The sequence below is a fragment of the Nannospalax galili genome, unplaced genomic scaffold (genome assembly GCF_000622305.1).
Source record: "Nannospalax galili isolate Female #2095 unplaced genomic scaffold, S.galili_v1.0 scaffold3407, whole genome shotgun sequence".
In the NCBI taxonomy this organism is placed as follows: domain Eukaryota; kingdom Metazoa; phylum Chordata; class Mammalia; order Rodentia; family Spalacidae; genus Nannospalax; species Nannospalax galili.
In genome coordinates this window covers 55,728-68,079 of record NW_008355641.1, presented here as the reverse complement: position 1 = coordinate 68,079, position 12,352 = coordinate 55,728, and the positions used below count along the sequence as shown (strand labels likewise).

Here is a 12,352-nt window from a genome sequence, read left to right as displayed (position 1 = left end):
AGGAACAGCTGATCCTCCTGGAACAGGGACCTCTGGCTGACTAGATTTACCAGGAGGGCAGATAGGGGGGAATAGATTGGGGTGCTGACAGCACAGTGGACAGTGGCAGGGATGGCAGGGTATGGAAGCTCTAGTGGGAGAGGAAGTCTGTCTATCCGACGAGTTTGTATTCATGCTCAGGCTCTAGTGGGAGAGGAAGGCTGTCTACCTGACGAGTTTGTATTCATGCTCAGATGCCGAGGAGCTCAGAAGGTGGGTGACTGTAACCAGTGATAGTCATGTATATAGAGATTAGAAATGCATGTGAAAACGTCTCAATGTCAATAGGCTTGGAATGAATTTTTCTGTATGAAATTGTGTGTTTTGACAACGAAGTGGAGATCTTTTTTAAACGTTGGAACCTCATTTAATTTTATGTCTTATAGAGTTTATAATGAGTAAAAGATTATATAAGGGTAATAATTCATCTGTAAACCTAGAAATGTACAGCCAATTTTGAAAGAGATGTACCCTAGCTCAGAAAAATGTTATTGAATAGGTTAATGCTGTTGTAATGAAATGGTTCTTCTAATTTAAAAAAAAAAGACATAGTCATTCACCAGTGACTATTTTAGCAGAATGTGATAGGCAAAGGCAAAAATTACCTGTTGATGCTGAACATTGTCCTCAAAAAGGACAACTCTTAGAAAGATCAGATTTTAAAATCAGTCATTCAGACCCCAGTGTCAGTACAAATTATAGCAATTTCAAGGGAGTTCAATTTTCTCATAAAGATATTCTCATTCTGGACAAACCGAGTTCCACACCAGAAGTAAAAGAGAATGTAACTTTAACTCCTGATCTTCCTTCTTGCATTTTTCTTGAACAGAGCACTTTGAACAAAGCCACACCCCACACACAGATCATGTGAGCAAATACCGTTCTCCCTGTTGTCCAGACATTGCTTCTTGTATTTTTCTTAAGCATCAAGAACTCTTTGAACAAAGCAAAGCCCCACATATAGATCATGACAGAAGACCATCCTCTCTTTCCTCAGTGCCACAATTATATAGTTTCAGACCTTCCTTCTGTTTTTCTTGAACAGCAGCAGTGCAAATCCCCAGATGTAGATGACCACATGAGAAATCTTTCTCAAGGTCTGGGTTCTGTAGTAGAAAAGATTGAGTGTATTCCTAAATTACACTTTTCTAATCTGGTAAATGTTGAAGCCAAGTTCAGTAATATGATCTCCCAGTCAGCCCCTGACACTGTGCATCTGCATCTACTCCACCTTCAAATAAATAAGCGATTTCATGTGTTCCAAGACTCCTTCCAAGCTGGATAGTGGAACAGATGAGAGATTTCATTCACTGGATCCTGCTTCTAAAACAAGGGTTGATAGTGAGTTTAATTGTGATCTACAAACTATATCTTCAAGATCATTGGAACCAACCTCCAAATTATTGACCTGTAAACCTGTAGCACAGGATCAAGAATTTTTAGGTTTTCTAGGACCTAAATCTCCACTGGACTTGGAAGTTCTACAGTCTTCTCTTCCAGCTAGTAAGACTATCACTCAGGACTTGAAAACCATACCTCCTCAGAATAGCCAGATAGTAACCTCAAGGCAAGCACAAATGAACATTTCAGATTTGGAAGGCTGTTCCAAACCACAGGGGACTCCAGTGTCTGCAGATGGGTGAGTCACTGTGATAACAGGCAAGCTAATGAAATTTGTAACAAAGGGTTTAAAATGTGTAAGCAAATGGAAAGACTGGGAAAAAGCAGTATGATTTCTTTTATAGGAGGTTGAATCTAGTCTGCTAGAGGTCTTTCAAGAGATAGGTAAATAGGAGTAAAAATGTGAAGGACTTTTTCCAAGACTATTTCCAAAGGACTTTTGGCAAGATTTAACTTCAGGTGCAGGCAGTTGATTACGAGAAGAATCTGGTCATCCAATTGTACAGTTTGCTATTTTTATGTTGAAGATATACTGAATATTTCCTCTGGGAGCTTGCACCATAAATTGGGGGGAGAGATTTATTTTGGTCATAGTTTCAGAGGATTTAGCCAATGGTTGCTTTCAAGTGTTTTGGCAACATGTTGTGTCTTTAGGAGTATGTGGTGGAGGAGCTTCTTTACCTCATGGTAGATAAGAAATAGAACGGAGCCATGATAGGAAAGGGACAAGACACGATGCAGCCCCAAGGAACTAGGCCCTACTGTCTACAGTTCCACTGCTTCCAGTAGTCTATTCATGTTTTGAATCTATCAATGGGTTAAACCATTCTTAGGTCAGAGCCGTCATGATCTAACTGTCTCTGGAAATACCCTCAGACATGCTGAGAGGTGCTCTTTACTAATATAGTTTTTTTTTTTTTTAATCTTTTTGAGACAGGGTCTCCCTGTAGCCCCATCTAGTCAGTTTTTTAATCTAATCATGTTTACAATCAAGATTAGCTATCACATGTCTCTTTCCATGTTCTTTGTGTATATATCTTCCCTCCCTTTCACTCTTTCTATCTCATGATTTTCCTCATATATTTAGTATTTTAAAGGAGAGGAAAAAAGAAAAGCAGTACGGAAAACCACCCCATAACCTTGGAGTGGAGAGTCGTGGCAAATAAGCACTTGAGCCAGGTGGCTCAGGTCAATCCCAGCAGTAATGCATATCATTATAATGTTCCGCTGGTATGAGGCCTCCCTTACCCTGTGTTGCATGAGTGGAAACTAAATATACGGACTAATTAATTAGATCTGTCTTATTCATCACAATATTAGTTCTTTGTTTAATTTAGTTTTATTTTCATGGCTAAAGCAAATTACTTGTGTGTTAGTGCTCTCACGTTATGGTTGAGAAGGTAGCATACCCTAGTGGAAAGCCTGAGGCTTGGAAGGGAGGAAGGCAGTATTTACTCAGCTGGTTCTTGTGGCAGTCATGGGCATGAGGGATCTTCATACACTCATTTATTCTTTATGACAATCGGATTCCTTGATTGACTGGGGAACTGAGATACAGAATTTTCTCCCTGAGCCAAGTAATGCTGCTGGAGGGAGAATGAGCTCAAAAGCAGTCTGTTTAAAGAAAGCAGGAGTTCGTTTCCCTACTTAGTACTGTCTTGCAGATTTTTGAACACCACTTGAACACCCCTTCCACCCACAATCTTGGACAAATCATTTAATATCTGTGGCTCTCATATGTGAGAAGTTGTAGAAGGAAAGAGTTGGAAAGCTAAAACATTCTGTTAGGAAGCTGAAGTGATGAACTGGATTGGTGCAAAAACCCCATGGTGTCAACTTGAGTATTATGTCACAACAGGCTATGGAGATAATACTGATTGTTTTGAAAGCTGTTTAGAAATTTAAAGCATGGATAAATTGTGTGCACTATTCATTAAACCTTTCATGGTCTAAATGCTAGCTTTTGGGAGCTGAATTCCTTTAAAATGAGATAAAGGTATGAATGAGAGAAAATAGATGATTGTAAGTATGAACTAGTGATGCTGTTTGTGAGAATGCGGTAAATGCCAAGCATCATAGTGAATGCTTCTGTTGTTTATACTTAACTACAGTCTCATAGGCAGAGATCATTAACTCAATTTCTAGATGGTTTTTGTTGTTGTTATTGTTTGTTTTTTTAAAAGACAGGGTCTCACTATATAGCTCTAGCTAGCCTAGAACTGACTTTGTAGACCAGGCTGGTTTGGAACTCACAAAGATCCTCCTGCCTGTGATTCCCAAGTGCTGAGATAATAGCCTGCATTACCAAACCCAACCAGTTTCTCGATTTTAAAACCTTGAAATGTAGAGAATTTGTTTTTGTGGTCTGGAGAGATAGGTAGCTCAGTTGGAAAAGTGCTTGCTTTGTAAGCATGAGGACATGAGTTCAGTCTCCAGTACCCATGTAAAACAGCCAGGTGTTGTGGTGGATGTTTGTATTCTCAGCACTGGGGATACAGAGACAGCTCCCTGGGGCTCACTGACTAATCAGCCTAACATCGTGTATTAGCCTAACTCAGTGAGAAGTGCTAGGAGCAGTGACATCCAGGAACAGCTGAGCAAACCTGGTGCTTACATCTGGGTTTTTAAAGTCTCCATAAAAAAGAGAGCTCTTCAGATAAATGGTTGATTCCAGCTTCAATGGGAGGCAGTGGCAAAACTGAGCTCATTCTTAGTAACTGGAACAACTTGAGCAAGAAAATAATAGTAGTAGCACTAGATTTTGCACAAAGCATGAAAGAGGTATTGATGAGTCTCTACTGATGTAAATAACCAACCAGAGAAATAAGTAATAGAAGAGGAACAATAGCATTTCCTTAGAGAAATAATTTAAGGAAGGAGAGGTTTCTATTGGTTTGTGACTCGGAGGGTACAGTCATATAACAGGGAAGGCACAGTGACTAAAAGAGCTGGTTCCATGCATGGCTTGAGGAGCTTTTGAGGGGCCTTGTTACATCGGCAGGCAGGAATGAGAGAGGCATGGGCTGGAAGTGGGACTGCCTGCTCCTCATCACCCCCCACCTCCAGCTAGGCACCATCTCCTAAAGATTCTACAACCTTCCAAACCAGTGGCTATCAGCTAGTGACTTAATGTTCAAACCATGAACCTGTGGGTGGCATTTTACATCCGAATCATATGATTCCTTATCAATGTCTTGAAGACATCTTCCTTTGTCGCTGACTGTGGTTACCCTGGCAGAAGTAAGATGGCTGATACCACTCTTCACCCTAAGATGATTTGAATAGAAATTGATAACTCACACAGAACTTTCAGATCTGGGTGGATTTAAGCAGGTCTGGGCTAGCTTGGGCAAAGAAAAAAAAAGTGGATTGGGTTTAATAGTAGCTAGAGCTTGGGACTGGGAAACAAAGTCACATTCAGAGAGTACCTGACTTTTTCACTCACTAGTCGGCCCAGCCAAGGGACCAAAGGAGTGTAAGAGGGTAAGTCTTAAAAACAAATTTGTGGGAAAAACAAAAAAACAAAAAGGAAGTTGTGAACCAACAGCAGAAATGGAGGCAAACTCTTTGCTATAGTGGTTTTGTGGGGATTACTGTCTGCATTCTTCATTCATGGTAGCCTTTATTGCTAGATAGAATTTGCCTAAAAACATTTTCTTAAGTATGTTCATTGGAAATACTCACCTGGGGTTTTCTTGTCCAGTATTACTGAGTGGACTATTCATAAATGAATATGTTGGTACTTTATGAGATTTTGGTAGGATTTAGCAGTAAAAGTGTTTTGGCTTGGGATTTTTATTATAGAGTTGATTTATTTAATGTGTATCACTATGCAGAATTTTTTTTCTGGTGTCAGTTTTGGAAAAAGTCCTTTTCAGAAGCATCTTATTTTAAGTTGACATGGGTTGTTTTAGTAATGCTTTGTTGTGGCATTAGCCTTTTTATCTCTGATACTGGTAATCTGTCTCTGATCATTCCTATTAAGAGTTTAAAATATGTGTTTTGCTGAGCCTTTTAAGTGTGCATTTTCTATTACATTAGTTTCTGTTTTTATCTTTTGTGTCTTCTATTTTGCATCCTAATTTGGTCTTTTTAATACCTTTCTGAGGATACTTAATTTTAATGTATTCATTAATTTTTGTTAATGTTTAGGATTCTTTTCCAATACATTTATAGAGAGACTAGCTTTTTTCTCATTTTTGTTCAAATGCTTATCATTTTTGTTATAATTTCGTCTTTGTTCTATAGACTATGCTGATTTGTGTTTCTAACTCCATTGTATTCATGGAGATTATTCTGACTGATTTCATTGCAGTTAAAATGTTTAGAATCATTTTATGATATTGTGAAGGTCAATGTGTTAAGGTCAATGCGCAGTAGAAAAGAATGGGTATTGCTGTTGCTGCATGTGAGACAGAGGCACTTTGGTCTAGTTGGTCAGATATACTGTTGAAAAAAATTTTTTTAAAGATTTTATTTTTAATTATATGTGTATATGTGAATATGTATGTAGGTGCCCTCAGAGACTGAATTTCTGGAGCTGGAATTAGGTGGTTGTGAGCTGCCCAACATGGGTGTTAGCAACTGAACTTAGGTCCTCTGCAAGAGAAGTCTGCTCTAAACCACTTAGCCATTTCCCTAACCCCTGAAATCTTTTATCTTTACTGTATTTGTCTGCTTGTTTAATTATTATATGAAAAAATGTGTGATAATATGCAGACAATTGCATTTCCAGGTATGATTTTGCTTTTTCTATTTTCCCTTTTGATTTTGTTTCGAATTATTTTGGAGTTAAAAAGTTACAGTAAAGTTGCAAGATCTTCTACGTAGTCATTTGGGAATGAGTTGTTGACCTGCTGCCCCACCACTTAAGATGTGATATATTCTCATTTCCTATCAGAAGATATTCCTCCACATAATGAAAGATATCAGAGTCAGGAAATCAAAACTCTGGTATTACAGATACCATTCGGCCATGTCCAGTTTTCTTACTGGTGTTTTATATGGTAAAGGGAAACAATTCAAAGTTACATGTTGCATTTAGTTTCTTTTAGTTTAGAGCCTATCCTTTAGTGCTTCCTTGATGTTCATAACCTTGACATTTAAAAAATATTTATTATTTTTATATTTTTATGTGTATGTGTGTATTGCCTGCATGTAGTAAGTGCACCTGTGTGCATGACAGAAATGTCTGCGGATGACAGAAGAGGCTGTTGGATGCCCAGAAATGGAGTTACAGATAGTTTTTAGCTGCCATGTGGGTGCTGGGATTCGAACCTAGATCTTCTGCAAGAACAGTCAGTGTTCTTACCCACTGAGCCGTTTCTCCAGCCCCAACCTTGACATTTAAGATTATAAACGAGTTATTTTGTAAAAAATTCTTCAATTTGAGTTTTCTGATGTCTCCTCATGATTACATTCAAATTAGTTATTTTAGGTAAGAAAGCAACATGACTTTCATTAAATCTCATTGCATACTATCACATTACATAGTTTTGATTTGTCTTGTTGAAAACAAATCACTTTAGTAAGGTTGTGACAGCTGCATGCTGCCACTGTAAAATTATTCTTTTCTCCTTTGTAATTACATATTTTGAGGGTCTTTGAAATTCTGTAAATATCTTGTTGTTCACCATACTTCCAGTTTGTTGTCTAGACTTGCACAGAAGCTTGTTATTTTCAGTGATTTAGGATTTACTGTTTTTATTCTTGAGACAGGGTCTTCTATGTAGTCCAGGCCAGTCTCACATTTGTAATAATCTTGCCTTAGTGTCCCAAGGACTGAGTATATAACAGGAACACTGGCTACTGCTGCTTTGGTGTTTTTCCTGTTTATTTGAAAGATACATAGACTCACAGGAGATCACAGAAATAGTTCAGAAAAGCTAGGTGTGGTGACTCATGAATATAATCCCAGTACTCCAGAGGCTGAGACGGGAGGATTGGCATGAGTTTCCAGCCAGCTTGGGCTACATATTGAGTTCCAGGCCAGCCCAAGCTACAGAGTAAGATTGTTCCAAAGAAACTAATAAATAAATAAACTAATTAATTAAATAAATAAAATAAATAAATTAAATAAAATAAACAAATAGTCTAATGTAGAGCAAACAATGATAGATTACAAAAGCTCTCCAAGGCCACTTCAGATCGGGTCATTTTCTTTATTTCTGTTGATTCCTCTGGGACTCAAATATAAGCAGTATGAACTCTATTATCTATAACCTTTCTGTGATGAACAAAAGATTGGATGTTGTCTCAGGAATGTGAGGCAATATAAGACTTGTCTAGAAACTCCTTTTTTAGACTTAATTGTTTTAAGACTGATAATCAGGGGCTATAGATAATTCTAAAAGTTTCTGTGAGCCTGTAGTTGAAATATAATTTTCATCTTCTCAGTTTTCTATAAACAAGGATTTTTTCATATACATCTTGGATTTTCTCTAGCTACCCTTGATTCAAGATAATGATAATATCATTTACAACTTTACTAAACAAAACATTTGCCATATTTCAGTATCCTCCATATTTTTTAAAGTAAATGGATAAAAATAACAATAGCTTTCCTTCTCGCTCTCTGAAATGGAGTTTTCTTCTTTAAGAAGGCAAGTATCCCAGGTGTGGTGGCGCACACCTTTAATCCCAGCACTTGGGAGGCAGAGGCAGTGACTGCTAAGGATTTCTTAAGCATCAGAAATCAGGAATATCTCTAATCAAGCTGAAAACCTAAATTAACAAAAAAGAAAAAAAAAAAAAAAAAAAAAAAAAAAAAAAAGGTAAGTATCTTTTTCATGGGTGATTTTTATTTTGGAAATGACATACCTAGAATTACTAGATTTGTACTGTTTTGTTGTTACTGTGCCTGTCTTTTGATTTAGATTTCTTAATCTCAGTCTTAGAAATGTTGCCCTCAGTTTTCCTATGCTAATTACTCATTTTCAGAGTCAATACTTAGTAAAATCAGGAGCATTTAACAGCATAGATGCATTGCTTGTTAATGGTTTGCATTTATGTAAATTCTTTTCCAGTCTTACCATACTGCGCCTGACTTGGTAATTCTTTCAGCTTCTCCCTATGAGTTACTTTTTTTAAAAATTATTTATTTAGTTAGTTAGTTAATGTGTGAATGAGTATTCGTTTATTGCCTGCATGTAGGTAAGTGCACCTGTGTCATGCAATGCCCGCAGAGGTCAGAAGAGGTTGTCGGATCCCCTGGGACTGGAGTTAAGGACAGTTATTAGCTGCCATGTGGGTACTGGAATTCGAACCCAGGTCTTCTGCAAGAAGAACCAGTGTTCTTAACCACTGAGCCATCTCTCCAGCCCCACTATGAGTTACTTTTATGTGTGTTTTAATGCTTGGTTGCTGGGTTTTGTTTGTTTGGGTTTTTTTTTTGTCTTTTTGAGACAGGTTCTCCGTGTAATCCCAGCTGGCCTGGAACTCACTATGTAGACCAGGCTGGCCTTGAAATCACAGAGACCTGCCTGCCTCTGCCTCCCAGCACTGGGACTAAAGGCTTTTGCCACCATACCCGGCCTTGGGTGCTGTTTTAAACTGTAAAATCTATTCATGTTAAAATGAAGTTGAAGAAGATGTCTTTTTAAAAGTATTTTACTATTTATTTTATATGCATGAGTCTGCATGTATGAGGTGCACCTGTGTTATGCAGTGCCCCTAGAGGTCAGAAGAGGGTGTCGGATTCCTCTGGAACTGGAGTTACAGGCAGTTGTTAAGCTACCATGTGGATGTTGGGAATTGAACCCAGGTCCTCTGCAAGAGCAGCCAGTGCTCTTAACCATTGAGCCATCTCTACAGTCCTGAAGAAGATAATTCTTAACAGATAATGACATGAATGTATTAAAGGGGCTCTCTACCATTAAAAAGTGCTTTATTGATGTTTTACTTGATGCTTTGAAAACCTTGAAATTGTTTAGGAAATTAGGTCATATGCAATTAATAAGTTAAGGTAGACTTTAGCCAGGAAAAAAAAAAAAAGGTTCTGAAAGGTTGTAGGTGTCCACCACTTAATATCTTACATAATTTTAATTATTTGTCAAAACAAGTAAATTGACAGTAGCACAATATTGTTAACAGACTTCAAACATTAATCAAATTTTGCCATTTTTGTATGTGCTTATTTTTTTAAAGGGTGTGTTTAAATTCTGTAAAATTTGTTAACATGTACAGATTCATGTAACCACTACCATAAGAACAGCATAAAAGTGTATTGTGACCATGAAGGAATGTCCTTGCACCATATTTATGTTCTTTCCTTCCCCTTTAACATGGTTTTTTAAATTTATTTGCTTTTCTGTATGAGTGTTTTGCTTGCATGTATGTAAATAGACCCATGTTGTGCAGTGCTCGCCATGGAAGCCAGAAGAGGGTGTCAGACCCCTTGGAACTGGAGTTACAGATGATTGTTAGGCACCATGTGGGTGCTGAGATTCAAACCAGGGTCTTCTGTAAGAGCAGCTAGTGCTCTTAACTGCTGAGTCATCTCTCCAGCCCTTCTATGAGTGTTTTGCTTGCATGTATGTAAATAGACCCATGTTGTGCAGTGCTCGCCATGGAAGCCAGAAGAGGGTGTCAGACCCCTTGGAACTGGAGTTACAGATGATTGTTAGGCACCATGTGGGTGCTGAGATTCAAACCAGGGTCTTCTGTAAGAGCAGCTAGTGCTCTTAATTGCTGAGTCATCTCTCCAGCCCTTCTAACAGCCTTCTTTAACTTTTGGAAACGAGATAGCAAACACTGTCCTTCGGTGAATGCTAAATAAATGGAATCATATGCCATTGTAACCTTTGTAGAGCCTCCCTTCTTCTCCCCTTCTTCCCTCCCTGCCTGCCTCCTCCCTCCCTTCTTCTTGTGTTTAGTGCCTGAGATAGAAATCAAGGACTTGGCATGTGCTAAGCGAGCACTTTACCACTGAAACCTCTCTAGCACCCCTTTTAAGAAAAATTAGCAGTACGTTTCATTTAACTTAAAATATCCAAAACATTATTTTTTTAACATGTTATTGATAAAATTATATTTCATATGGAGGGGTTTTTTTTTGTTTTGAGACAGGGTTTCCCTGTAGCCCCAGCTATCCTGGAACTCACTGTGTAGACCAGACTGGTCTTGAACTCACAGAGATCCACCTGCATCTGCCTCCCAAATGCTGGGATTAAAGGTGTGCGCCACCATGCCCAGCTCATATGGAGCCTTAAACCTCAGGACTTAGGATCATTTCAAGTGTTCCTAACTACATGCAAACAAGTGAGCTCCTTCCTTTCTCTCAGTCAAACCTGGGGCCTTGTGCTGGGTAGATGCTCTATCACTTAGCTGTACTTCCAGTTCTTAGTTGGTCATTAATGACAGCTGAAACTGTCCTGCAGTCTCTACTTTGAATGTCTTAGTATCTTATTATCATCCTAGGAGAGTTCATCATCTGCTTCCATACATGAGAGAGCCTGCCAAGTCTGATAGGGGAACCAGTTTCTTTGTATACAGGTTAAAGCAGGCAAAAATAGCAATGGAAGGTTGCCGGTGCCAGCTGGCCAAGACAGACAGTACCTGAAAGGGGGAGTGAGGATTGAAAGAAAAAACAAGAGATAGAAAAGATACTTGGGAGGGCTGTCAGTAGAGACTGTAGCCCCAGTTTATTTTAGCTCCACCTTTTTATACAGAACATCAGAGATCTTAACTCAATTTCAACAGCTGTTTTTCCCACCTGTATCTGAGGGTCAAGGAGCGTCAAATACTTGTTTTGTGAGCTCCACCATATAAACACATTCCTCCTGACTTGGCAAATTAGGTACTGGTGTGCAAAACACATTAATAGCTCCCAACATCTCCCCCTTTATTTTTATAACCCCAGATTATGCTATATCCAGGACAGAAGGACTGTGCCTGTCTTAGGTTGTCTTCTGCTAGAGCAAAGCCTTACCCATCATCGGCATGTAGCTTCCATCAGCTACACCCTGTCTTACGTTGACTTTCTCCCAGAAGAAGATCTTATCTGTGTTTGACTACCGGCCTCTGTTAGGGGAGGGAGCGCAATCTCATATCATGCACAGCAGCCTTGACTTGCCACAGGATTTCATAAATAACTTTACTGCCACCAGATGAAAACAAATACAGGAGGAAAAGCATGCCAAGTCCCACTAAACCATAGGACCATGATGGTAAAGTGGCTCTCAACCTTTTTAGAATATCTGCCGCTGCTTACAGGGTGGAAATGCTTGCAGAGAATTTTTTTCTCTATTATCTCTTGGCAATAACACGTTGACATCGGTACAATATCCACTTTGTCCCACAAGCACACAGTCATCTACTTGTACACACCCAGACTTATTATTTTTAACAAAACAAATAGGCAACCCTCTTCCCAATCCAAAATTATAAAAATTCATCGCCACTTGCATCATCAGGCTTTTTAAAGCAGGCTGAGCAATTAACCAAGAGTCATTCACAGTCACTACTATCTCTTTTTCCTCCCATATCGCGGGGTGCAATATTATGGATCAGGAACATAAGTCCAGTATAACTCAGCCATGATCACTTGCAGGAACATCATCATCAGACACATTTGTCGACTCATCATTCTTTTCTACTTCTTTTTTCTTTGGCGCTCATCCGGCGAACCTCACCAGCCTTTCTGGCAGCCACCTGGCTCCATCAACATCCTGTGGAAAAACACAAACATGCCCTCTTCTCCAAATTAATACAGGGTCAGGGCCATTCCATTGTCCAGTTAAAGGATCCTTCCACCTGACTTGGGCATAGGTATCCTGTGACTGAGGATGCCACATTCTATCTGCTGCAGAGTGGTCATTTTTATCCAAATTCAAAAAGTTTAAGATGAAAAGAGTATGATGTAAAAGATTACTTGGTGTCTGGGCATATATCTCCCCATTTTTTATTTTTTGTA

At 38.8% G+C, this 12,352-nt stretch overlaps 1 protein-coding gene across 1 annotated transcript in view; it reads left to right on the top strand.

Moving 5' to 3' along the window:
* LOC103750013 (Alstrom syndrome protein 1-like) overlaps nucleotides 1-12,352 on the top strand; it is a gene marked incomplete at its 5' end in the record, with an annotated part of 83,275 nt that overhangs the window by 25,661 nt on the left and 45,262 nt on the right. Inside the window, 5 exon segments of the mRNA XM_029556019.1 lie at nucleotides 588-874; nucleotides 877-1,004; nucleotides 1,006-1,241; nucleotides 1,244-1,297; nucleotides 1,300-1,678. Coding sequence (XP_029411879.1) covers nucleotides 588-874; nucleotides 877-1,004; nucleotides 1,006-1,241; nucleotides 1,244-1,297; nucleotides 1,300-1,678 — 1,084 coding nt within the window.